This window comes from Mauremys reevesii, linkage group 4 (assembly GCF_016161935.1).
Source record: "Mauremys reevesii isolate NIE-2019 linkage group 4, ASM1616193v1, whole genome shotgun sequence".
Classification (NCBI taxonomy): Eukaryota; Metazoa; Chordata; order Testudines; family Geoemydidae; genus Mauremys; species Mauremys reevesii.
In genome coordinates this window covers 131,938,789-131,966,153 of record NC_052626.1, presented here as the reverse complement: position 1 = coordinate 131,966,153, position 27,365 = coordinate 131,938,789, and the positions used below count along the sequence as shown (strand labels likewise).

The following is a 27,365-nucleotide window of genomic DNA, read 5'->3' as shown; positions in this document are numbered from 1 at the left end:
CTATAGAAATGCCCTGGCAGCAGCATGAAGGAATCTTTGCAAGATAAACATTGAGGTGGACTCTGGTGGGGATTGAGGTGCCTAGCCCTCACTGATTTCAATGGGAGTTAGGTACCTAAATATCTTTGTGGATCTCACCCTAGCTGTTCATTGTCAGAGCAGGTGACTGATTCTGATGCAGGGTTCTAGTTCAGGCCCCCTGTGTTTGTGACACCAGACTGGGGGCGGGGGGAGAGGAGGACGGTAATCCTGGCCTGCCTTTCCAGTGCCCTGGTGAACAAGCCTATTGTGTACTCCAGCCATGCTGGGGCCAGCTTCCCCTGCAAAGCCCTTTGTTATTCAGTCCTTGCTCATGCCACCTTTTAGTGACTTCTGGGGCCACATCCCTGCGGGTCCCGCTCCTTGCTCAGACACCCCCCTCAGTGATGGCACTGGGAGCTCCCTCTGAGTGACCCCAGAGTGAAGGCCCCACGGTTTGGCGCTATGGTATTAGTGGGCAGGAGGAGGCGCTGGGTATTTTTACTGTAGAGCGACAAGGACAGGGACACGGGGTCAGTCAGGTCTGGCCTCCATCCAACACTTAAATCCCCTAGCTACTTTGCTCCGGGGTGTAAAAAATTCACACCCCTGAAAGAGGTCGTCAAGCCACCCTAAGCTCTGGTGTAGACACCTCTAGGTGGGCGGACAAATTCTCCCTGCTACCACTTCTCAGAGGGGTAGATTAACTACAGCGACAGGAAAACTTCTTCCATCACTGTAGCAAGCCCCCACGCTACGGCGACACAGCTGCAGCACCATAGCCAGGCCACCCTTGCGGCTGTCACATAGACCTTGCCGCAGAGGGCAGGTTGGCTGGGCCGTGCCACACCTCTGTGGCTCAGGATGGCTGGCTGCCAAGTGCGGCACCTGCCAGCTGCTCTGACTCGCCGCACCTTGGCCCTTCCAGAACGAAATGCTCAATCGGCAAATCCAGAAGGAGATCTGGCGCATCCAGGACGTGATGGAGGGGCTGAGGAAGAACAACCCCTCCCGGGGCACGGACACTGCCAAACACAGAGGTGAGCGCTGACTCCTCCCTACCCAGCATGGGTCTGCCACTCCCTCCCTCTCCCTGGCCTCGGAGCTAGAGGCTGCTGGCTGCCTAGTTGTCTCAATGCACCTGTCGTCCTCCCCACTGACAGTCGTGCTGCTTTGTGTTGGCTCAGAACGTCACGTGCACCCGGTGCTCGGCGGCATTCCAAGCCTGCTCCCAGCTCTGCCGCTGTATCGCTCTCCTGTGGCTGCAGCCGCAGTGGGCAGGAGTACTAAGGCTAGCCTGGCTAATGGGGAATCTCAGAAAGCAAGGGGTCTGTGATTTTTTTGAGCAAAAGGATGTGGATTGCAGCCCCAGTACCGCATTAAATGCAGACCCATTGGCGGCCATAGTATCTGGCAGGGTCCCTATGGCAGGTACCTCTAGTTTCTGTACTTCACACACACCTGGCCTCTCTAGACATCCCTGCTGGTTCTCTGGATGTCCCTTTGCTGCTTCTGCCTGAAGGTGTCTGCTGCATGTGCCACTGCCTGGCTCCGGCTTGCTCTGGATAAGTCCAGGAGAGAGAGGAGACCCTGTATAGACACCTGCACCAGCAATGACCACCTGGGCACATTGGCCTGTGGCCTGGCATCGAATGCAGCTCAGAAGCCCCAGGCCCTGGTTCATTGGCCCCTTCCCTGCCGTGCCAGCCCCCCTTGCTCAGTGGGAATGAGCTGCACACTCACTTCCGTTCTCTCCTCTCTTGTTTCTCTGCAGTGGCCGCTGGCCCCTCGGGAACCTACAGCTCCAACAGCCCCGCTAGCCCCTTGAGCTCAGCCAGCCTCACCAGCCCACTGAGCCCTTTCTCCCTGGTGTCAGGCTCACAGGGGTCACCCACCAAGCAAGGGACAAGCGAGGTGAGTGGAGGCGCTGTTGCATGGGGCTAGAATACGGAGCCCTGGGCAGGAAGTGTCTATGGCTTTTCTCCTCTTGAGATTCTCTTTGCACCAGCAGGTGGCACTCCCGACTTTCTCATCCGATGGCGCGGGAGAACGCGTGAACCATGGGTTCTAACTAGAGCTGGGATCAGGCTGCACAAGTCAGGGCCAATGTGGAGGTGGATTTGGACCTGGGGCTTTGGTTTGGCCCATTGGGAAGATTGGGGGAGGGTGGGACGTGTACATTTTGGGTGCAGACTTGGGTCCGGATGCCCTGAAGTCCTGGGGCATGGAGAACCAGGGTTTTAGTTCAGCCCATTGTAAAACTGGGGCCATTTGCAAACTTTGGACTGGGACCTGGGTTCCTGCTTTGAACACCGAAGGGGACGGATGCTTAGACCTGGGCACTGGGCTTGGGCCCAGCTCTAGAGAACCCTAGAGCTGCATAAAACCCATCGGTTTCCCTTACTTGGGTTTTCCCAGACATTCCTGTTGTTCTCTGCTCTCCTAGTTTGGGCTTGAGTCTGGCTTTCGTCAGAGGCCATCAGACAAAGCCACGACAGTGGCTAGATACCCCAATGTTGGGCACGTTGAACATTCCCTAGGTAGAGAGGGAGAAACTCAGACCGAAGCCAGAGAGTTATGCTCCTCTCTGTGGTTCAGCTAGTTTTGTGGGGCTTCTCATTCGCTGCTGTCTGCCCAGCTGGTACCAAAGATTCACTGTGATGCAGAACCAGAGGGCAGGCTCCCAGCCTCAGAAAACGGGAAGAATGGCCAGGGCTGGGTGAGTGGACCCGCCGTGTCCTTTCTCTGGGGGGCTCATTCACAGCAGCAGGTGGGGTTTGCGCCAGTGGGAGCCAGGCAGTGAAACACATGACGTCCAGGTACGTGGTCCCAATGTTGAGAGCTGTGACAGAGCAGGGGCAGCTGGATGGGTGGGTCTGGGCCCTAGGCTGTTGGGGCGAGTCGGAATTGCTGGGTCCCAGAGCAAGGGCTCAGCCTGGAGGGGTGGGACCAGCGGTACTGTCTGGGCTCCAGCTCCCCTCGCCCTGGGCTCAGTGCCTCTGTTTGTCTGTCTCTTGCTAACTGTCTTTTCCTTCCTGTTCTCTCAGTTTCTCTGCTGTTGCACCTAACACTCTGGCTTCCTCTCTGCCCCAGGAACCAGGCCCGCCTCGACCTCCCCTGCCCAAATCGTATGTCCCTCTGGAGTCTCCTCCGACTGTTCCTCCGCTCCCTAGCGAGAGCCGCTTCTGGCCGTACCCTAACTCCCCTTCCTGGCAGCAAAGCGGCGAGGCGAAGAAGGGACAGGTATCCAAGCACCTCCAGAGCGGACCTCGGCATCCAGCGGCACGCAGTATCCCCATCCCCCACGGGGATAGCTGGGAGGGGGCAAAGCAGAGCTGACCCTCTCCCTACAGCTGCAAATGCTGGGGAGGTATGGGGAGCAAGCTGCCCCCAGGGAACAGACAGGGAGGGGCTTAGCTCTGTGACTGCCCTCAGCCAAGCTGGAGAAGCATGGCACACCCTGGGCATCCAGACCCCCCAGCACGGGCAGGGGCTTTCAGAGCTTGAGCCCTTTCTGCAGCCAGGCCCTGTCAAACGGGAAATACTCTAGATTCATGTGGTCATTTTAAGGTGGGCACTGTAACTCGAATCCCTCCCCCTTTGGGGAACTTAGTGAGCTCTGCCCCCTTAATGGCTTATTGGCTGGCAGCACTGTCTAATGAATAGGGCACTGGCCTGGACCCAGGTTCTGTTCCCAGCTGTGCCACTGACCTCACTCTGTGCCTCAGTTTCCCCATCTGTCCAATGGGGGTAATGATGCCCTTCTTTGAGATCAGTGTATAGTGCCGCTCGCTATGCAAGAGCAGAGTATTCTTATTGTCCATGGAAATCAATGGTCCATAAAACTTTTCCCAGAGAATGCACTCAAGCCCGTTTCTGGTAAGGCTGTTAAGCTAAACTGCTGATGGATCCATTTGAACCGGGGTGACTGATGCTCACAGACAAATACTCTGAAACCCCCTTAAAGCCAGTCTCATCTCAGTGTGGAGAAGGGGATACTGTGCCGGCCACTAGGATGCTGTGAAAGCCAGGATGCAGGGATGCAACCATTACGAGCCCACCATACAGGGGGATAGAGGGAGAAGTCCAGGGCTTCTTGCTGGCCTCCCTGTGACTCTTGCTTGGGCCAATGTAACACCATTCATGTGAGTAGCCAATTTATTTCTGACTGACACCAGCGGAAGAGGAGACTCAAATGTGCAGCGTCACACGCTGAGCAGCCTGGTTCCTGTTTGCTTTTCTCTTCCATTCCCCCGCTGGCTTTCTTTACTCCAGCCTGGGTAATTGCACTTCCTGGTGTTAGCTGCAAACAAGCACTAGGCTGTAACAAACTAACAGTACAGGGCCTGATTCTGATCTCACGCCAGCATAACTGCATTGACGTCACGTGCGTTACTCCTGATTTACACCCACATGTAAAATTCGAAATACTTGCACAAAAGAAGCACAAGCATGCATACAGCCAAGTGATCTCACACGCACGAAAGGCATGCTAGTGTGTGCGGATGGGTACTTGGGCATGCAAAACAATGGACGCGCACAGAGGTGGCTCCAGGCACCAGCGCACCAAGCGCATGCCTGGGGCGGGAAGCCATGGGGGGCGGCCTGCTGGTTGATGTGAGGGTGGCAGTCAGGGAGCCTTCGGCGGCACGCCTGCAGGAGGTCCGCTGGCCCTGTGGCTTCAGCGGTACTTCGGCGGTGGGTACGCCAAAGCCGCAGGACCAGCGGACCTCCCACAGGCATGCATAGGCGGCAGGTTTGTATAATTTTTGGTGGGGCCCAAAATGGTGGTGCCCCCCCGCTCCCGCCCTGTAAGCCGATATAAAATGAAGCTACAACGCGTCAGTGCCACAAGATTACAAGGGTCAATTAAAAGTGGAAAGTCAGAAGCAGCACTTGCCTACTTCAATATACAGTATTATATTTTGTTGCACCTGTTGTGATGAAGTGGGAATGTTCTTAATATTTTCTCTGAATACTGTGTGGGTGCCTCAGTTTCCCCTGCAAGATGCCAACTGAAGGTGTTGGGGACAAAGAGATCAGGTGGCCTCCTTGTCCAGAAGAGACACAGAGGCCAGAGGAGGGAGTGTCAGTTTGGAGCTGGCTGGGGAAATTGGGAGAGACCCAGAACTTGGTTCTGGGCTCCCCACCCCCCAAGATGGACCTGACAGAGGGGTTCTGTTTTCTGTACCAACAAGCTCTGTTTAAACTGTGTTCCCGTCATCTAATAAACCTTCTGTTTTACTGTCTGGCTGAGAGTCACATCTGACTGCAGAGTTGGGGTGCAGCGACCTCTGGTTGCCCCAGGACCAGCCTGGGCAGACTCACTTTGGAAAGTGCATGACGTGGAAGGGCATGCTGAATGCTCCGAGGTCAGACCCAGGAAGGTGTAAGCTTCTTGCCTTGGAGACAGTATGCTCCGAGAGGAGGCTCCCCAGAGTCCTGACTGGCTTTGTATGGAGATGTTCCAAAGCATCACAGCATTCCCTTCCACACCATGCACTTCCCAGAAGTCCACACAGGCACTGACACTCCCTCCTCCGGCCTTTGTCTCTTTCCAGGCATTAGGAGGCCACCTGATCTCTCTGTTCTCCAACACCTTCAGTTGGCACCTTGCAGGGGAAACTGATTTGGGAGAAATGAAGTAAAAGCTGCCCAAACCGAGCTTGAGCACTCCTGAATTTTGAGGTGTTGAAATCTGGAAGGCAGGTGCTGGGGGTGGGAGAGGGCTGTGGGCTCCATGGGGGAGCATGGCAGCAACTGTCTGGAGCTGCATGGAGCCAGATACGCTGGTCTGAGTGGCACAGTAAGCAGTTTGGGGTTGGAGAAGAGGTAGGGAGTTCCGGGGCAGTCAAGGGACAAGGAGCAGGGGAGTTGGATGGGGCAGAGGTTCAAGGGGCAGTCAGGGGACAGGCAGCAATTGGATAGGCATGGGAGTCTAAGAGGTTTATCAGGGGACAGGTAGGGGTGCGGTCCTGGGGGAAGTTGGGTGGGGTCTCAGGAGGGGGCAGTTGGGGACAAGGAGAAGGGAGGCTTAGATAGGGGCTGAGGTCCCAAGGGGCAGTTAGGGGCAGGGGTCTCGGGAGGGGGTAATTGGAGAACAAGGACCAGTGGGGCTTAGATAGGGGGTGGAGGTTCTGGGGGGCAGTTGGGGCAGGGGTCTGGGGAGGGCAATCAGCGGACAGAGGCTGGGATTCAAAGGGCTCTGGGCTGCTGGCAGCCTCGGGGATCCCAGAGCCCTTTAAATCCCAGCCCCGGCTGGGAGTCAGAGGACTCTGGGCTGCCTGCAACCGCAGGAGCCCAGAGCCTTTAAATCCCAGCCGGGGCCGGGAATCAGAGGGCTCTGGGCTGCCCACTGCGGGGAGCCCAGAGCCCTTTAAATCTCAGCCGGGCTGGGATTTAAGGGCTCTGGGCTGCCTGCACCGGAGCACAGAGCTTTTAAAATCCCAGCCGCGCCGGGAATCAGAGGGCTCTGGGCTCCCGCAGCAGGCAGCCCAGAGCCCTCTGATTCCCGGCCGCGGCTGGGATTTAAAGGGCTCTGGGCTGCCTGCAACGGAGCCCAGAGCCTTTTAAATCCCAGCCGCGGCCGGGAATCAGAGGGCTCTGGGCTTCCCGCTGCAGGCAGCCCAGAGCCCTCTGATTCCCGCCGCGGCTGGCTGGGAGGGCTCTGGGCTGCCTGCAACGGGGAGCCCAGAGCCTTTTAAATCCCAGCCGCGGCCGGGAATCAGAGGGCTCTGGGCTTCCGCTGCAGGCAGCCCAGAGCCCTCTGATCCCGGCGCTGGGATTTAAAGCTCTGGGCTGCCTGCAATGGGAGCCCAGAGTTTTAAATCCCAGCCGCGGCTGGGAATCAGAGAGCTCTGGGCTTCCCGCTGCAGCAGGCAGCCCAGAGCCCTCTGATTCCCGGCTGCGGCTGGGATTTAAAGGGCTCTGGGCAGCCCTGGTGGCGGCGGCGGCAGCGGCGGGGGAGAAAAAACATTGGTGGGGCAGAGCCCCTGCTTGGGATTTATTCATGGGGCTAAAGCCCCAGAGCCCCATATAAGTCGGCGCCTATGCAGGCATGCCGCCGAATCTGCGTTACCAGCAGACCTCCCACAGGCATGCCGCCGAATCTGCGTTACCAGCGGACCTCCCGCAGGCACAGCTTGGGGCGGCAAAATACATAGAGCCGCCCCTGCACGTGCACCATCAAGTAACAGCATGAACCAGCTAGTGAATTGTGAGTGCAGATAGGTGCGTGTGCATACAAAGGTTGCATGTATAAATGCAAATGGGCAGGGAGATGACTTTTTGTGCATGCAGACTTTACTCTCATGCACCTGGGTAGCTGCACATATAAAATAGGTGACTATGCGTGCAAACAGCTATCTGAGCTTGCCGTCAGCTGTCTAAAACGTGCAAACAGTTCCCTGGTTGCATGTGCAATCCCTTTTTTGGGAAGGGTGCAGTTTACTCAAGGCAAAGTTATTTGAGAATTTGCCTTGCGATCAGGTCCGGCCAAACCCATTAGGCAACCTAGGTGGTCACCTAGGGCGCTGACATTTGGGGGGCGGCGGCCGAACATCCGGCCGCCGTGGTCATCGACGGTATTTCGGCGGTGGGACCTTCCGCTGCCTAGGGCGTCAAAAAGGCTGCCGGCGCTCCTGCTTGCGATGGAAATATTGGGCCCAGAATCTTTACTGGTGTGAGCCCGTTGAAGCCAGGGGATGAATGTGGCCTATTTAAGTTTATCACAGGATCTCTTTGCAATATTTAATCCTCCCTGTGGCCTCAGCATTTTATGTAACGAAAGGGGATTCTTAAATAAGAACCACAGTGGACTGTGGGGGATCCCGGACTCTTGGGTTCTGTCCCCAGCTCTGTCATTGGCTCGCTGGGCACGTTGGGGCCAGTTGTGTCCCCTCTCTGTGCCTGGCAAGTGTCTAACAGGGTTGTTAATAGAGCTGGCTGGAAAGGATAAGAATATTTTGTACAAATATTTGCAAGGAAACAATGTTTCCATTTTATTCAAAAATGTTCCTTAAATTTTCTGTTGTTTTTTTAAAATGAAAAATTGTGTTTTGTTTAGTTGGGGGTAAAAATCCCACTTTTTAAACGTTCTCCCTCCTCCCCCCCATTGAAATAAAGGAGGAGGTGGATTTGTTTTGTTTTGTTTTTTAAAGAAAGAGAGAGAAATTAAGGAAAAACCTGTTTTAAAACTTTTTTGTTACCCTCCAGTAGAAAAAAGGAGAATTGGAAAAAAGAATTCTCAGCAAAATGAAATAATTTTTTTTGAAATTTTCACTTGGAATTTTTTCCTTGAAATTGTTTTTCTTTTTGGTCGAAATGTTTTGTTGAGAGAGGAAAAGATTTGACCAAAATGAAAATGCTCTGATAAAAGGGTTGTTTCGGTCAAGAAGCCTCTTTCATCTGGGGAGCTTTTGGATGACAATGTTCCGAGATGTGCTCGTTATGAATGCTGGCCGCTCTGAGGCTTAACTAACCCCCATGAAGCTGACTGAGGCCCTTGGAAAGGAGACAAGGTTTTAGGGTGACCAGACAGCAAGCGTGAAAAATCGGGACGGGGGTGGGAGGTAATAGGAGCCTATATAAGAAAAAGACCCAAAAATCGGGACTGTCCCTAAAATATCAGGACATCTAATTACCCTACAAGGTTTCAAGGAGGTGCTGGGCTGGGGCTGAGGGTGGGAGGGGATTTGGTGCAAGTGGCTGATGTAATGGTTGCAACCCCCGCTGGCTCGTTCTTCCAACCCATCCCATGTCATCTACACCCATGGCCTACCTTGCCCACTCCCCCATTCCTGCTGTATTCATTGACACACTGCAGCAGATCTTGTCCACGGGGAATGTTGTCTGAGCTGAAATGGAAGCAGGAGGAAGATGAACTTGAGCAGGTTCATTGCAGACATTGTGGGAAGGCGGGTAGAGGAATAGACCTACAGGGGAACCCGTCTCTGGGCCCCTGCTGCTCTTCAGGGTCAGGGCCACCGAGAGCAGGTTCTGGCCCCAGTGGGAAAAAAAAATTTCGGGCCCCCCAGCAAGGGAGGATCAGCTAAACAGGGCCGCCGAAGCCGGGCCCCGGGCCCCCTTCCGGACCGCCGGGCCCCAATAATTTGTACTGGCTTCCCTCCTCCCCCCGCCAACCCCGTCGGCCCTGTTCAGGGTGTGGTGGTCAGAACCTTATTTTTCTAAAGCTACATGGCTCATCCATGCAGCCTCCTGTCCCTGCTTTGCAGACTCAAGAACTTCACAGACTGGGGAGCAGGATCCAGAGTTACTGGCTCATCCAACCTGAGGAGCCCAAATCACTTGAGCATCTCCCACCTCTAGTTCATGGATCAACACATACATAAGCTTTGGTTAACCATCCCTGTGGTTAAGGTGTGGGGTCTGGAGCTCAGCAGCCCAACCCAAATCCCGCTGGAGTTAATGGGAGTCTTTCCACAGACTTTAATGAGCGTTAGTTCAGGCTTTCAGTCAGCAGCCTCGGGTTGCTGCACGGCCCGTTGAAATCAGTGGGAATCTTTCCATTGACTTCAGAGGGCTTTGGGTCAGATCCCAGGAGACTGCGTCCACATTCCCAAACCCAAAAGAAAAATAGCAAAGGGTCTGACCATGGGGCAAACGTGTCTCGTATTTCACAAGGTGAGCAAAATATCCTGCACAAACGAGTTCAGTCACGATCCTGCAGAGAGATGGGGCAAGGCCAGGACAGCTGATCCCGACCCACCGTAGCCCCAGCCTTCAGTGCTTTGGCACAAATGGGTGTCCCAGACCAGGCCTGCTTATGGCTCTGCAGCTCCAAACCCAGCCTGGATTTTGTCTTTCTCTCTGTCCAGACGACTGGATCTCGTGCTTTGAGTGTGTCTGGGCTGCGGGGGGAGGGTGTTGATCAAAATGAAAACCTGCCTAGGTGCCTCTCCCGATTGCTATTTCATTCGTGTGTGTATGTGTTTCGGTCTTTTCTGCGTGTCCTCTGTGTCTGCTGTCCCCCGGCTAATGAGTGGCAGAGGTCCGAAGGCAGGGTGTCTCCCCAGATGCCCTGCCAACAGCTCCTCCTGAACGGGTCAGCTGCTCACCAGCAAATCCGCTCTCTTTCCGCAGTCCAAGTCCAGCTTCGAGCAGAATAAGAAAGACGCCCATCGGAGCTCCGCCCCCATCCCACCCACAGAAGCTGGGCTCATGCAGACGAGGCAAGAGCTGGATGCTGAGAAGCAAGCGGCTCTCAACAAAGGTACCTCCCATGGCCTCGCCATCTCAGTGCTGGCAGCAGCTCCTCTGTCACCATAAATTAAGTCCAAGCAGGAGAGATCAGAGCTGGAAGCACTGGCCGGCAGAAGCTCTGGATGGCCCCTGAGGGAGGCTTCACCTCTTGGATTTTGGGTCTGGGGATCTCCCTATCAAAATCCATGGTACCTTATCAGTGCAGGCCACAAGTTAAGAGGATGCAGTAAGCTGGGTTCAGAGCTCACTGGGGCCATCTGCTTGCACCCAGTGAAGCATGCTACCGCAAAGGAGGGAGAGAGTTGGGAGGAGACTATTACCCTACCCTAGTATTTCCTCCTGCCCCTCTGGATAGAGGCCATTACGCCCTGCAGCACCTGGGAGAGTCAGGGTCTTGTCACCAGGCCCCTGGGATGCTGAGGTCCCTCCATGTCTGAGGACACACCTTCAGGCTCTGTGCCTCCGTGCCATCTCCTACTGGGGGGCTCTTTGGTGCATTCACAGATGAACTCCTCAGCCCTTCCCCTGCATGCTCCCCTGAAGCAGACAGTGTGATTGCATTGAGCTAGTAATCCCAGCAGGCAGTTGGAAGCTAGGACTCCTGGGTTCTATTTCTGGCTCTGCCACTGACTGGCTGTGTTACTTTGGGGTGAGGTCACATTCCTGCTCCATGCCTCAGTTTGCCCCCTGTAAAATGGATTTAATAATAATCTCTTGGGGTGCTGGGGCTGTGAGACGTTCAGGGGAAAGGTGTGAGGGAAGGGCCATGCGTCCTTACGCATTGCCAGTGCCAAGTGGCCCGGCAGCACTCCCCTGGTGTTCACAGTGAGTACACAGCCACCCCCCGCCAGCGGCGGTGTGAGCACATCCTCTGCACCCAGCAAAGATGAGCAGTGCAGCGAGAGGGCAAGGCGCACTGAACCACCCAGGCAACCTGCAGCTCAGGGGAACTCTTGCCATGTCCCAAACCAGCGCGGGGTCCGTGGGCAGCCAGCTGATTTGGGTTCAAGCATTTACCTTCTCTTCTGCTTCTTCCCAGTTGGCATCGTTCCCCCAAGGACCAAGTCTCCCACCGATGAGGACTCGGCACCCACTTCGGGAGTGATCAGGAGGAGCACCAGCAACGTGTCCAACGGACTGAGCTCCCGGGTAGGCTGCGGCTCTCTGCTTTGCATGTCACTGGGGATCCTGGGATGGGGTGCAGGGCCCTGGGGGAAGTAGAGGGGATGCAGGGGTGTGGATCGGGGCTGGGGTAGGAGATGGGAGATTGTACAGGGTGCTGGAATGGGCTCTGGGGAGGTGGGATGGGTGCAGAGGTGAGGAGACTGGGATAAGATAAAGGAAGCCCATAGGAGGTGTCTGGCTCACAGCCCATTTGCCGGCTTCCCTGGAGCATTCAGGAGAGGGACTGCGAGAGGCACAGGAGTTTGTCTGAGCTGTGTTGACCCAAGGAGGTGGCATTTGAAGCCCTTTGCAGGAAATGCCGCCTGTGCAGAACCCCCGGCTTCCCTAACCGCATTAGCATCTGCCTGACCCTGCAAGGCCTGGGAATCCTCCCCCCAGATATTGAACTTGGTCTGAATGTCTGCGCTCCAGTTCAGTGTCTGTCTGCGCCTCCCTGGTTGCCCCACAGCCGAGCTGGGGCTTCTCCTTCCTGCTGTGTCCCACCCACAGCGCTTCTCTTCTGACCAGCCCTCCCACCCCCACCAACACACACCGCTCTGCCAGTGCCCTTCAATCGCAACCCACGGCCCCCTGCTAGCCCAGCCCTGCGCTCCCCTCTGCCACAGCTCTGCTGATCCAGCCCCCGTGCTCTTCCCATCCTGGGCTTCCCAGGAACAGCTGCTGAGACACTAATTGTCTCGCGTAGAAGCCTTTCCGCTAGACAGCAAGCAGAGAGCAGCAGCCTCATGGTGTTGATGTCCTATGCCACGGCTGAACCCACTACTGGGGGACACTAGGGTCCTAACCCACGCTGCGGCCCTTCTGTAACCATGGGGCTTTTTGGATTCTCCCCAGGAGAGGCCAAAAAGCGCCGTGTTCTCCAATGAGATGAAGGCAAAAATGAGCGTGGAGGAGCAGATCGACCGGATGAAACGCCACCAAAGTGGATCCATGAAGGAAAAAAGGCGGAGTTTGCAGCTCCCAGCCAATCAGCAGCCAGACGCTCCCAGCACGAAGGCACCCGCGTCATACAAAGTGGTAAGGTCTTTCCATGGCAGTCATCAGGGTTGGGGGTGGAATTTGCATTTATCCCACAGGCTTGCCTCAGAACATGTCCAGTCCCCGGGTTCCTCTGGGGTTTCTGGGCCAACTCCCTTGGCGTGGATTAGTCCCTGCTCTCTCCCAGGAAGAGGGTTTGCAGATCTGGGACTGCAAGTCTCCGCTGACCAAAAGGCCCAGTTTGGATTTGCATGGAGGCAGTGTGGTCTAGTGTCTACAGCGCTGGACTGGGACTTGAGAGACCTGGTTCTCTTCCCAGCTTTGCCACTGTTCCACTGAGTGACCGTGGGCGAGTCACTTCCCCTCCCCATGCCTCAGTTTTCCCATCTGTAAATTGGGGCTAATGATACTGTCTTCTTCTGAAAAGCATCTTGAGATGTACTGATGGAAAGTGCTGCAGGAGAACCAGATGGTATAGTTATAACTAGGGCTGGGACCTGCGATAGGTCAGTAGTCAGATGTTTGGGGCATGAAGGGCAGAGCCGGTGGGGCATAAGGAAGGCCCATTGTGGGGTGCTTGAAGGTGGTGAGAGATGGGAATATAGGGAAGTGCTTGCCAGGGGAAAGCAGGTGTGGGAGTCGCTCTGAGGCTACGGTGGGCTCGGATGGATGAACAGAATGAACCCTGACGTTTCTGGAAGAGTGGGTGAGAAACGGGGGGCAGAGGCCAACGAGACTGAGCCACCTCTTGCATTTGTGAGCCCTGCGCACCCTCTCTGTGAGCCAGCAGGGGCGTGACCCTGTTGGCAGACCGTCCTGGCTCTGAGTGGCAGCTCTGTGGCCCGTTCCAGGTGCGCCGACACCGCAGCATCCATGAAGTGGACATCTCCGACCTGGAGGCAGCGCTGCGCACCGAGGACTCCGGCAAAGTCTACGAGACGCCGAGGGAGGAGATCGCCCGGCTACGCAAGATGGAGCTGGAGCCACAGCACTATGATGTCGACATCAGTAAGGAGGTGAGGCCTGGCCCCACTGGAGCAACACACCTTAGGGACGGCAATGGGGGCAGGTTGCTATGGAGACCATGTACATGGTGGGGGGAGACAGCACCTCTGAGATGACATGGGCCCAGGACAGGCAAGAGAAAATGGGGCTTGGGCTGAAGGGACAGGTCCCTCTAGGCATTCATGTTGCCCGGGCTCTTATGTCCTATAGCCTGGGACTGGGGGCTGGAGCAGACGCAAGGGCTGGGCACTGCGCAGAGAAGAATGCAGTGTAGGGTGGGTGTCAGGTGGGTTCTGGGCCAGGGATGGGTGTTGTGCTGGTTCTGGATTACAGAGAGTTGCTGGAGCAGGAACTGGTGATATATGGGTCCTAGCGCAGGCTGGGTGAGCCCTGAAGGAGGGACTGGGAGCTGGAGAAGGGACTGATGCTGGCTGCTCTGCGCTCCCCTGTGCGTGCAGTTACAAAATGCCCATGTTGCCTTCAGACCCCTGGACTTAAAACCTGCTTTTGCCTCCTTCTAGCTTTCTACCCCAGACAAGGTCCTCATTCCGGAGCGGTACATTGAGCTGGAACCGGACACCCCGCTAAGCCCCGAAGAGATGAAGGAGAAGCAAAAGAAAGTGGAAAGGATAAAGACGCTCATTGCCAAATCCAGGTGATGGTGCTGTTCTGTGCCCATTTCAGCACCGGCTGTGCCACACCGCCGCCTCCTCCATTGTACCCTCTCTCTCGTGCCTGTGTCTGACCTTCCGCCCTCCACTACAGCTGCTGTTTCTCTGTCCGCCATCCCTCCATGCACCTGCAAATCCATTCACTCAGCTATCCGTTCCTGGAGCCACCTGATTCATCTATTCATTTGCCCACTAACTCATTAAACTCCTCGGCCATCCAGCCATCCATCTATCTGCCATTCCATTCAGGCATCCACTCTCCTCCCCTCCACCCATTCTTCTCGTCCACCTATTCTTCCTCCTGCTCACCCTATCGTTCTGCCCTGTCACATCCTGCATCCTTGTGAGCACGCCCTGTATTTCGGCCCAGGCCATCGCTCTGGCGGCAAGGGGGCGGTAACACCAAACTCTCTCTGCTGCAGCTTGCAGAATGTGATCCCTCTAAGCGAGGGAGAGGTGGACGCGCCCCAGGATGCAGAAACTCAGCTCCAGGAGCAGGAGAAGAGGATAGAGATATCCTGCACCTTGGCTACAGAAGCCTCCAGGCTGGGCCGCATGCTCTCTGGTAAGGCACTCAGGAGGCAAAGAACTGCAGTTTCATGGTAAAAAAAAAAATGAGGCACAGGAGATGCCTACGTCAAGAAGGGGCAGACCAAAGCCAGGGGGGTAATAATGGCATGGACAATTCCTAATGATCATGGATTTACCTGCATTAAGGGCAGAAGACTGAACTCAGGGTAAAATGAGTGTTAGGGATGACCAGGCAAGGCACCTGGCAGGAGTGGGGTGTAGGCAAAAGGTGAGATATAGTGAAAGGGCCTTTAGAAATAAGATAGATAGGTACATAGGCCAAGATCCTCAGCTGATGTAAATTGGGGTAACTCCCATAATTTTGATAGAGCTATGCCAATTTGCACCAGCTAAGAATCTGGCCCACAGAGGCAGAGCCACCACTGGGCTATTCCATTTTCCTGTACTGAAATCAGTGGAGTTACACCAGTGTAAAACTGATGTAGCGCCATGGTAGATCAATCCTGTCGACTCCCTGGCAATTCCAGTAATAACAACGGGTGTGACTTTCCTCTCCCACCTGTGTAAATCAGAAATAACACCACTGAGGTCAGTGAAATGACACGCATGTAGGAGCAGAATCGGGCCCCCTGTATTCATACCATATGCACATATGTAATGGGCCAGATCCGCAGCTGTGGTCAATAAGTGGAACTCTGACTCTCAGTGCTGTCCTTGGTCATGCATAGTACTTCAGTGGGCGTCATCCATGAACAGACAGGGACAGAGAATAGACAAAGCAAGCCTCTGAGTACGACCCCCCCTTTATAAATTAAAAACACTTTTTTTATATATATTTAACCCCATTATAAATGCTGGAGGCAAACTGGGATTTGGGATGGAGGTTGACAGCTCGCAACCCCCCCATGTAATAACCTTGCGACCCCCTGAGGGGTCCCAACCCCCAGTTTGAGAATCCCTGCAGTAGAGGGTTTTGTTCTCCTTTCACTTACAGCAGTGAAACTCTTGTGGGCCAGATCCTCCACTGGTGTAAATCACTGAAGTCAGTGAAGCTATACTAATATACACCAGCGGAGGATCTGGCCCATTGATGTCAGTGGAGTCACACCAGATTTATACTCTCAGTGCTTGGTGGTCTGCCCCTGTCCTCCCGGGGCTGACGCATCTTATTTTTGCATTGGGGCTATTCAACCATGAAGCTTTTGAAAGCGGCAAACCCTCAGCTCTTGCCGCTGCAGCACATCTGTGCCTGGAGATCCCTGCTTCTGGGCTAGCCAGCTGGTGACTACAAAGCATTACTCATGCAGCAAAAACTAGATGGGAAGATGGGGCAGCCTCCAGCACACGTGGAGATGATGAGCGATATTGGATGGAAGGGGTTGTGCGTGAAGGGAGGGAGGATGGCCCAGTGGTGAGGGTAGGGCCGCCCTTCCTGACAGGAATGCTGTGGGGATAATGTGAGGCGCTCAGATAATACGGCAAAGGGAACTGTGTATGTAGCTACACCAGACTAGAATATGGTGCATGTTGGATGGAGGGGGTTGGGTTGGGCATCTCTCTGGAAGGGCCTGTTTCCCAGGATCTTCAATGGAACAGTGGCGTTCTGCAGGGGTCTTGAGTAGAACCAGCTGTGTTTGGGGGAAAATCTTATGAAAAAAATTTAACCCTTTTTCTCTGTCAAAAAATTTCAAAGCTACATTTTTCGCAAAACTTGTCACAAACGTAATCCATCCTTTTCTGGTCAAAAAGCTTCGCACTGTCTCACCCCAGCTCTAGAGCAGACTAGGAAACGCCTGAGCCCTGGTGCGTGCAGTGCGTTGTGGGGGGTTGTAATGGCAATGGGATGCTGTGGCCCATGCCCATCTCCCTGCAGACAGGCGCTGCCTCCCATCTTTGCCTAAGTCCATGAGGATCCCAGCGTGGAGCTCACGTGTGCATGCTGTGGGGGAACCATCTGTGTGTATCTGTTGTTTCTGGCCATGCTTCCTTCCTTTTTTATATTCCCCTGTCGTCTCTAACCTCTCTGCCTTCCTCTAGAATTTGCTCCCTGCTTTGTTTCCTTTCTCCCCTTGCTGGCTGCAGTGCTGTGTTCATGTCCTTTTCCATTTCTTGTTTCCAGCTCAATGTGCCACCCCGAGTCCTCCCACTTCCCCAGCCTCCCCGACTCCACCGACAAACCCCCTCTCGTCTGAGTCATCCCGGGTCGCCGACAGCAGCCATTTTATGCGTGTCTGAGCCATGAAGTAAGCACCTTTTCTATTGTACTTCATCTCATCCTCTGTACATCTCAGCCTCCAGGGGCGATGGGGAGAACCTCACTCAAGAGTCTCCTTTTCCCATCCATTCATACGTTGCTTCTCACCGAGCTAACACTCTCCTCTGCCACGTTAGCCCAGTCTCCTCCCATGGAACGAGTGCAAGGGGCTTAGAACTTGAAACACTGAGGGTCCAGGACCTTGTTTTGAGTCCCTGGGTCAGATCATCCACTGGGATAAACTGGCATAGCTCCACTAAAGTCAATGGAACTGCCCTGCAGGGTGGATTGATTTAAATCACAGTGATTTTAAATCAACAAACCCTGATTTAAATAACCAATTTTAATTTTTGTTTTCCATTTATACTTTTCAGTTATTTACTTATTATAAAGTTGATTCTCATTGGTTGGTATAATTTGGTACTTCTTTTTGCTAACCAGGATGTTAACTATATCCATACACATTTATTTGAGCAGTTATATTGCTTACCATACGTTTATTCAGAATTGTAGTTTTTTATGATGTTAGGAAATGGGGAATGATGCATTTCTTATGTACTAGACGATGATTCATTTTTACTCATTTTTACTTACTTTCATAAGATTTGTGCCAAGCTAATTGGATGAAAATTAGAATTCAATTTAAAAGCCACAAGAAGAACATTTTAAAATGTTTTATTAGTTAAATAAGAGTACCGTAAATGTGCTGAATACGTAAGGAAAAAAAAGTTTAATAAATCAGTTTTAAATGCAAAACATGTTTTGATAAACAAAGGAAGCATCAACTGTAGTTAGTGAATAGCCCTGATTGCTTCTGGTCACCCTGTCCATCATGATTTTAGAACTAATAGATCTGATCCTCTTACACCTTGTTTTTAGTCATAGCTGGAAGAGGAGAGCAAAGGTGTGTGTTGTTTCAATTTCTAGTTGGTTTCTCAGCTTTGAATGCATTAGTCATTGAACTGAATAAACTGAAGTTTATGAATAAACTGAAGAAAATAATCTCTCTGCACCTGCAGAAGAGACTACTGCTATCAAAAGCTAGTTTTGCACTTCAGGTTCCAGCTGCTTAGCCAGTGACTTCAACCAGTTCAGTGCTTTGACTTTCTCTAGAACTTCGGCAGCAAACTTGCACTGCTTGAATATTATATTTTTTATTTAAATTAAATTATTTGAATCCTCTATAGTAAGTTTAGGCCTGAACGTAGGTTGTCATAATTTCACTTTTAATTTTAAATACATTTATTTTTAAAAAGAACAATGTATTGAATTTACATTTTTTAAAAATTGATTTAAATTTTTTAAAAAGACCATTTTTAAAATCATTGATTTTTATCCACCCTGCTACACTGCTTTCCACTAGTGGAGGAGCTGCCCCCATCCCTCTTCAGGATCAAGAGTTTTCTCCAGGATTTCCTTCTGGGCACAAAGGAAAGGCTAATGGTGTAGCTAAGTTGTACTAAGGACTCGGTGACTTGGTAGAATGCAGCCCAGCTGGATGGGAGCAGGTGGTTTCTGCCCATTCCAGGACTAAGTGGGTCCTGGCTACGCCAAAGCCTACTTTTGCCATGCATTGAATGGAATTAGCTGATGTTGTGGGCCAAATTCTTGCCTCGCTTAGATCCACTGTAAATTAGAAGTGACCCCAAGGGTGCAATTTAGAGGAGAAAACAGGCAAGAAAAATGACACACCCTGCACTGAGAGAGACTGGTTCCTTTCACTGCATAGACAAAGCCATGTAAATAACCGACATTGGGAATGATGGCCAAAAACCAAGGAGACAGGATGAGCATGAGCTCCAGAAACCCTTTGCCTGCAGGTAACCGGTTCAAATCCAGGCCAAGTCAGTAGTGAGTCACTGGAAGCTGTTATGATCTGGTGGCTGTGTTGGCCTGTGTGAGATGAGATTGGTGGATTCTCAGTGCAGGTGCTAGTAGACACACAGCACCAAGCTGGCACTGACTTGTCAGCAGCCTCAGCAGAGATGTTGGGGACTAAATGGCCATGGAGACTGAATTCTCCTCCCATCCCTAGGGGACAGCCCTCCGGGGCTGGGCTGAGGCCCATCAGCAGGGCAGCGCAGGCAGAAAGACTGCTTGTGCTGGACCTGCTCTGCAGATGAATAGTGGAGCCTATTTTCTATAGCTGTTGGCCCAGCTCCTGTCACCAGCACTAGAGTACCTCCAAAACGTCCCTCATTCTTTTTGGTGAAAGTGGCCAGTTACCAAACAATGGCCTTTTCTGCCCTAGGATTTTAGCCATAGGTGGAGCAGCAGCAGCACTGCACACCCCTGGCATAGATACAGTTCACCCCAGCGCAGTGTGGTTTGCAGGGGTGCAGAGTCCCCTGGTTTGCACAGGTGGAGACTGTGGCATCCCTCAGCTTACCCCGGCTTTGCACTTGTGCAGCAATTGAGGTGACTGTGTCTGGGTCGAATCCTCAGTATAGACCAGGCCTAAAAAGGGTCATTTATTTTTTTCAAGAGTGGACAAAAATTCCATTTGCTCCCAAGCATTCCTGCCCTGGGGCGTGATGCAGGTGCAGCTCTGCCACGCTTCCCGGTGGGTGGAGGGCTCGGCTTTCTCACTCCTTCTCCCCTCTTCTCTGCTCCCTTCAGCACAAGCCCTGGCTGCTGTGAATGCTGTGAAGTTCCACGGAGCCACATTTTAACACACAAACACACGTGTCCCGAGTCGACAACCAAACCTTTCCTCGCTCATCGCTTTCGGTTCTCCCCGAACCCCTGCCACTAACCAACGGTGAGATCGTCCAGGACGAAGATGTGGTGCGTCGGCACCTGTCGCCAAGGAGACCGCGGGAGCCTTATCTCTGCACCGGTCCCCCCAACTGGCCGTGTACCATCCCACGAGGAAGTGCTGTGGGTGAGCTACCTGCTGGAGCACAGAGCAGCAGAGAGGCGCTGGTGAATCACTACTACTGCAATGATGGATGTTTTGCGTGAGATTTGTTGCAGTCTGGGAGATGGGCCCACTCTGCAGCCAGCGCAAACCTCAGGGCAGGGGATCTGGCAGCTACCCACCAGTCTGTTCCATGGCCAGAATATCTCATCGAGGGGATGGCGTTGCACTGGAGGCTGGGGCGTTTCCTTTTGCTTCCCGCACTGAAATATTTGTCTCCCAAAGCTCATGTCCCAAAGGGGCTTTGGCACGGGGACCGAACCGTCGCTGCGGTTGGAGCTTGCTGACGTGAGCACCCCATCTCCATTCTCCGCACCCCTTCCACCTCCCCAGGCCTTGGCCTGGATTGGCTACTAGCGTCTTTCATCTCTGGAGCTAGCCACCCATGGAACCTGGCCCAGCCACGTTTCTCCACTCACGCTCATGAGCATCCACAGGAAGGAAGGAGCAGGCATCTGGGATGGACAGATGGAAACAGGAGCCAAGGAGGGAAAAGGCTTCTGGGCAGAAAATGGGAGAGGTTATGGGATCTGCAAAATTAGGAGGACATAGCTGTATCTGTGAAATACTAGTGTTTCCCCTCCCAGGGCGAAGAGTGGTGTGGAACAGCAGGTCTGTGCAATGTATGCGGACATGTAGTAAGGGAATTAGCTGAAAGATACAGAGGGACGGGGCTAGGAGAGCCCAAGTGGCTGGTGTTGGTGACTAGGCGAAGCCTGGATGCTTCCTGGGGACAGGAGGGATCCGTTTGCACATAGAGACGATGAGGAGAAAGGGGGACAGGCTTTGGGATATTTTGTTCTCTTGGACCAGAGCAGGTTCTGGATGGTAGCAACAGGTGCCCTTCCTCAGAGTTTTGTTTTACCCAGCGCAATGCTTATTTTTTGCATTTTTATGGGGATGGGAGTGGGGTGAAAGAGAGGAACTGGTACCAGTGTGTACATGTGTGTACACACTCTCTCTCTCTCTCTCTCTCTCTCTCTCCAATCGGGGGCTGAAGCCCAGATATTTAATACTAGATTGGGCAAAATGCTGGAGAAGTGGCTGAGGGAACAGCACTCTCTCACTGTCCATGGCATTTCTTGGGTATCTTATTACCTCGGATCTGAGTGCCCCATCTAACTCTTGATATCTAGTCCTGAAAGGCCTTGAGTGGACCTAGAGGGGCATTTCCTGCAGTGTCTTGGCAGGTACCATGTTGATGCTGTCACTGTCTCTTGCCTCCATCTGGAAAGCACTGCCTTGCCCCCCAAATGGAGGGGACACCAGAGCTGTGAGGCCCAAGGGAATAGGAGCATAGCTGGGAGGGGACCTAATCCCTTCTGCTTTCAGGCTAGAAGCCAACTGCTTATGGATGGGACAAGGGAGAAGCTTCCCCATGGACAGGTGATTCCATAATTGCCCACTGCAGGATTCTTGCACCTTTCTCTGAAGCAGCTGCTACTGGAGACATGGGCTACTGCACTGGGTAGCTTCCTGATCTGGCAGTCCCTGCATAGAGAAGAATCCTGTGCTGGCCTTGGGGAAATGGACTAGATACCCACCTCTAACTTCTATGGTTCCCTGCTATATTTGCATGTGGAACGGCACGCAGTCAACTGACACTCGTAACTCACTGCACTGAGACACACATACCCCGGAAATTCTTTTCTCCTGAAGAACAGAGAGCTAGAATAGTTCCTCTGACATTTTGGAATAACTGAGATCAGGTGTGCATGATGCTGAATCACTACTGCACCGTCTCTATTCCACATTCTCCGTTCCTGCAGTACCTTGTGAGATGAGCCTGCTCTTCCAGATGTGGCTTCATTGTTTCCCCAATACATTGAGAGAATCATCATCTTAGGTGGGGATGTATCAGGGGTGATGGAAGAGACCTAGTTCAGAGAAGCATCCAAGAGGTTGGCTGCTCTTCTGAAGCTTGTCAGAACTACCTGAACCATCGGGGTCTGCAGAATCTAGCATTATTTCAGCACTGCTGCTTCCCAACGGAAACTCGTAAGTGAGAAGGTCCATCTAGACCTCAGCTCAGTTCAAGCAATGGTTTGGAGGAAGGAGGTTTCTTCAATCTGTCCAAGTTGGTTTCCTTGTTCCTTCTCAAAATTAGGGCAGCATGCAAATGAAAATATATTTTCCACCACACAGTGGATTTGCAAGTGCTCAGCTCCCATTTAGGTACCGAAACATGGGCAAGATTTTTAAAAGTGCCCACACCCAGCAGCTCCCGCTGTGATATTGATGGACAGATTTTCAAAACAGCCCTGAAAATTTGGCCACTTATTTTGGTGCCTAAGTGGGAGATGAATTCTTTTGAAAATCGGACCCAGTGTTTCACAAAAAATACTTGCAATTTCATTCCAGACCCCTTTTTGGGGGGGGGGGGGGAGGAAGGGGAGGATCCCAGCAATATTATTTTCTGTGAATTCTCAGAGAAATTGACAGGTTTTGTATTGAAACCTGAAATTCTATTTAATTTTTTTGCTAGAATGGAATTTTAAAATTCCCAAATCTGAAATTGAGGCCGACGCTCAAAAATAAGACCAGTCTGGGTTGAATATGAGCTTGCTTTTGCTCTCCAAAATCTACTTTTTCAAGTGCGAAGCTGTGAAATGTTGCTGGCTGTATGCAAAATGATCTGGTGTAACAAACTGACCTGAAATAGGAAAGCCCCAAGTGTCGAGCTTTCCCAGTGTTGCTGTGAATATTATCTGAGCATCTCTGTCAAGAACCCCTCTTCCTATGGACTTTCCAGTACAGTTAGATGCCCTGTTCTAACATCAGACAGTACTGGAATTCTGCACCTGATTCTGCTCTTACCTACACTGGTGCAAATCAGGATTAACTCAAATGAAGACAAAATACATTCAGAGCAGAGTGTAGGAGTGGACAATCAAGCTCTGTACCTTATATTAGAGACTGGGGCTCTGTCAAGTCACTACATGGAGGAAGAGCTGTTTTGTCCCAGCACTTGAAGCATCAGGTGATAGTTCTGAAAAAGGCAATGCAATGGAGATACGCAATCAAGCTCAATCTATTTCTTAGCTTTCTTTCTCCATTGGCCTGATCCTGATTGCTTCTGAGAACTCACATCTCCTGCTGAAATATAGAGAAGGTGCAGATGCTCAGCACCTAACAAGATTTCTACTTCTTCCCAGCAATGCCACCAGTTGAGTGAAATGGGAGCTAGCTGGCTGCCTGCCTGCTGTAGCCTGTGAATCAATTTTTCTTTCTAGTTTGGCAATACACATAAAATCCAAGGAAACAGAACCTCTCTGCCCAATGGGATCTACCTAGCATCTCCCTAGATTATCTGTCTTTTATCTTTAATTTTGGCAATACACAAAACATCCCTGGAGACAGAACTTTCCCCAGAATCAGATCTATGACTCAATCTTTCTTCCTTTCTTTTAGCAATACATAGAACATCCCTGGGGGATAAAATCGTCCTGCTCCCATAATGGAATCCCAAACTGCCCCTGTTAGCTCATGAAGCTGGCCCTTTATTTTGCTATACATGCCTTAATATATGTTTTATGGAAATTATACATTTATATAATATATATATATTTGTTTTTCTCTACTTTTCCGGGTGGTACTGTTTTGTGCTAACTTTCTTTCTCTCTCTCTCTCTCTCTCTTTCTCTTTCGTCTGAGCTCTTGGCATCAGCCCCGCCAGAGAGTTACAAAAGGAGATTCTTTGCCAGTTCATCAGAAAAAAAAAAAAGACCTATTTAAATATACATATATATATTTTCTGCTTTTATTAAAAGCAAATTTATTTAAAATAAAATATAAAAACTGTAAGTTTTGAGAAATGATGCATTTATTTCCCTGTTACTGCATAGGTAGTGTTCTGTATATGGCCAGGTCCTCAGCTGCTGTAAATTGCCATAGTTCTGAAGTCATTAGAGTGAGGCTGATTTGCAGATGCTGAAAAGCTGGTCTACTAGGCACAGTATATGAAGACATATAGGACTGTACCGTTTTGGGGATTGCAGAGGACATCTTGCTGGTACGCAGGTGTCAGTCATGGATCCTTGTGGCTGTATGTGGGATTTTTAATCTTGAGTTTCAATGTTACATTTTTACCTCCCTTTTGTTTTTGTGAATGGTTTCTCTGTGATGGTGTGACTAGTGCAGCGGGCTGCCTATCAGTAGCCCAACTGCTAACCTCACCAACACACCCGAAGTGTATACGCCAGGGCATAAGCCCCAGGGAGGATGGTCTCTGCATGGTGGATGTGCCTTTCTTTGCTGTGAATGTGCCCCCAGATGTGAAAGGGGGTGGCCAAGCTAGGAGAATCCCCAGGACCAAACTGGGGTGCAGGAGCTGAGCAGAGGCAGGAGAGAGGTGGGTGGTCAGGAGAGTTGTTTCTAGCAGCCCAATTGAAAACCCACCAACATCAATGGAAAGACCCTCACTGACATTAGTGGCCTTTGCATCATGGATGGAACCAAGAGACAACTTGGAGTTCCCACCAGAGTGTCAGTCCCCCAATGGGCTCCCCCTTGACTCTCCAGTCAGTCCAGTCTCCCATCATGAAGAGGGCTCTCCTGCATCTCAGCTCCGACAACACGGTTCCTAGGGGAGGGTACATTTAAGGGAAGGGGTGGGGGAGCAAGGCAACCCCACTGGTAAGCACCCTTGAAAGGCATAGGGATTCCCACGAAGGACACAGGGAGCTCCTAAAAAGAACCTTCTTGGCATTAAGGCACGACCTAGCAGATGTAGCGGGGACAGCAAGGAAACCTCCCCACTATGCGAATAAAAACGTAGTGTCTGTGACCAATCCCTGCTACTGTCACTTTAAGAGTTTCCAAAGTTACAAGCTGTGAGCTCTCAGTGGCGTGGCTGAGGATCACAATATTGCAGTATTGTGGAACTGTGGGGTTTTTTTAAATTATTGTAATTTTTAATTTTATTTTGGTTATTTTTCATAACACCTTCATATACCAGCAACTCTTGTAAAAAAACAAAACAAAAAAAAACCCTGTTTGCATCAAAAAAAAGATCTATTTATGCACATTATTTGGGGGAGGAGGGGGGAAGTGGCAAAAATTTGATTTTTGCTAGTGTTAGACAAATAAAATTATCCAAGAAACAATGTGATGTTGCTGTCTTTCTTTCTGTATAAAAGTGACCTTAGATGACAACTACTATAACATTAGATCGAAGAGACCATGGTCAAATGGCTGTCACGTTTCAGCAGCTTGAATTCTTCACCCCAATCGTCCCAGTAATTCAATCAGTGGTAGTTTGCTTTGTATTTTTCCCGACAGCATTTGTTTTAGATGTAGCTACTAAAAGATCCAATCTCACACAAGGGAAAAAATGCATTTGTACCTTGCAAGTTTGTATAAAATAAAAATTGCTGGTTTGTAAATAGATCATTTGTTGAGCTTGTCCTTCTTGCGACTATAGCTAGGGGACGGACATGCTTGGACATATTTAGGGGACCGATTTTCAGAGGTGCTGCAGCTTCCGTTGATGTTAACTTGAGTTGTGGGTCCTTTATTATTGTTGGAATGGATCATAATTTCTGTTGTAAGACTTGTTTGAGTTGCTTATAGCTTTGCAGATCTAACCATTCAGGCTGAAATTTTTCATAATGACTGCCTACCCCAAGCTGATTATTATTTTTTTAAAGTTTCAGCTTAAATAGTTTGGCCATTTCATGCTTTCATTGAGTAGCTCTAGTACTACCATACTTTCAGTGAAGGACTTGAAATTTGGGGTGCGGGTCGCCCTGGAGCAGGGAATGTCTTTTACCATCCATGTGAAAATTCACCCAAATTTGGCCAAGTTATGAGCCTCTGAAAATCTCAGTTCACACGTGCTCAGTGGAGATAGAGATATGTTGGAGTTTGGCAGCTTAAATTCTCCGAAATCTCCAAAGAGGGGCCCTATGGAAAGAATAGTATGTGCCCATGTAATTGAAGATTGTATCACACTATTCTACACCCGCTCAGCTGCACTGCCCTCTGGGATAGCTATCCTAGAGATCCATGGACACAGCGCAGTAGCAATGCCTTCTGAGTGAATTTGAAGGATCTCGTGGGAATCGAGATGGCCACTTGAGGGAACTGTGGGAGGAGGGGCCAAACTCCCACCATCAGGGGTGAAAGTAACTTGAAGGACTTACTGATACACCAGAGTCCTGAGCGGGGGCGTGGCCTCAACCGGAAGAGGGGTGACCTCAACCAGAAGAGGTGGGGCTGTAGCTGGGAGCGCCGGGGCCTTTAAATCACCCCCGAAGCTACCAGCTGCAGAGGCTGCTGGGAGCCCAGGAGCTAAGGGGCGATTTAAAGGGCCTGGGGCTCTGGCTGCCACTACCGCAGCGGAGCTCCAGGCCCTTTAAATTGCCGACGGAGCCCTGCCACCGCTACCCCGAGGCTCTGGCAGCCGGGCAGCAGCAGGAGGCCCAAGCCCTTTAAAGCACCACCCGAGCCCAGCTGCCCGAGCCCCAGGGTGGTGGCGCAGGGCTGCGGGGTGCTTTAAAGAGCCAGGGCTCCCCACTGTGGCAGGAGCCCCGGGATCTTTAAAGCACTGCCCAAGCTCCACTGCCTGAGCCTTGGGGTAGTAGCGGCAGGGCTAGGACGGCGCTTTAAAGGGCTCCCCGCAGGGGCAGGAGCCATGGGACCTTTAAATCGCCACCCGAGTGATTTAAAAAAACAAACAAACCTGCGATCACAATCAGCTCTACCGCGTCGCTTCAGTCTTCGGCGCAATTCGGCGGCTGGTCCTTCGCTCCAACAGGGAGTGAGGGACCCGCTGCTGAATTGCCGCCGGACGTGCCGCCCCTCTCCGTTGGCCGCCCCAAGCACCTGCTTGCTGGGCTGGTGCCTGGAGCCGGCCCTGGCTGGAGCCCCGGGGCTCAGGAGGTGATTTAAAGGGCCCAGGGCTCCAGCCGCTGCAGGGAGCACCAGGCCCTTTAAAGTGCCAGCCTGGGGAAACCGGTCTGGTCTGGCACAGCATGCTGGCTCTTGCCGGTATGCCGTACCGGACCCTACCGGCTTTACTTTCACCTCTGCCCACCATTCTCTGTGGAAACTGCAGAGCGATTCCCACAAGTCCCTTGGCTCCAGCATCATTTCCAAAAAGGGAAACTCAAGCAGGGGACTTCCAACTCTGCAGCCCATGAGAGGCAATTGGTAATGAAAAGGTGAGTGTGCAATCCATGGCTTAATGGGGATCCTTGAAGGGTAAGTACAAATCCATGCTCATTGGGATGCTCTGAGGGTACGACCCAGCTCCAGAAAGCAGTGGGGTGGGATGGGACTGCTCAGTGTGAGTACATGGGGCAGAAATAGGCCTATGGAGGGACAATTGTGACCAGCAAATGTGTCTGAGCATTTCCCAACCTCCTTGGGAATGTTTCGCAGACAGAAAAAGAGGCCAACTGCGGATGAATAATTAATTTCTCACAAACTATCCCTCCTGCATGTGATGGCTGGAGCCCATGTCTGGTGAATCAGGTGTAATGCTCACAGGAGCACGCTCCCTGTATCAGACAGATGCAACAGATGTGCCTGGCTGTGTACTTAGCCTTGCACAATAAAGATTCTCCACTCGCCATTCAAAC

The 27,365-nt window shown here is 51.9% G+C and overlaps 1 protein-coding gene across 6 annotated transcripts in view; it reads left to right on the top strand.

The window, feature by feature from the left end:
• PLEKHA6 (pleckstrin homology domain containing A6) overlaps positions 1–25,153 on the top strand; it is a 148,038-nt gene extending 122,885 nt beyond the window's left edge. For all 6 annotated transcript variants that reach the window (XM_039535583.1, XM_039535581.1, XM_039535586.1 and 3 more), the window contains 11 exons: positions 947–1,058; positions 1,793–1,932; positions 3,112–3,261; positions 10,120–10,249; positions 11,279–11,388; positions 12,259–12,441; positions 13,254–13,418; positions 13,929–14,062; positions 14,501–14,643; positions 16,729–16,852; positions 19,483–25,153. In XM_039535583.1, the coding sequence (XP_039391517.1) occupies positions 947–1,058; positions 1,793–1,932; positions 3,112–3,261; positions 10,120–10,249; positions 11,279–11,388; positions 12,259–12,441; positions 13,254–13,418; positions 13,929–14,062; positions 14,501–14,643; positions 16,729–16,844 (1,383 nt within the window). In that variant the 3' untranslated portion in view covers positions 16,845–16,852; positions 19,483–25,153. The remainder of the gene's footprint in view (positions 1–946; positions 1,059–1,792; positions 1,933–3,111; positions 3,262–10,119; positions 10,250–11,278; positions 11,389–12,258; positions 12,442–13,253; positions 13,419–13,928; positions 14,063–14,500; positions 14,644–16,728; positions 16,853–19,482) is intronic.
• The last annotated feature ends 2,212 nt before the right edge of the window (positions 25,154–27,365 follow it).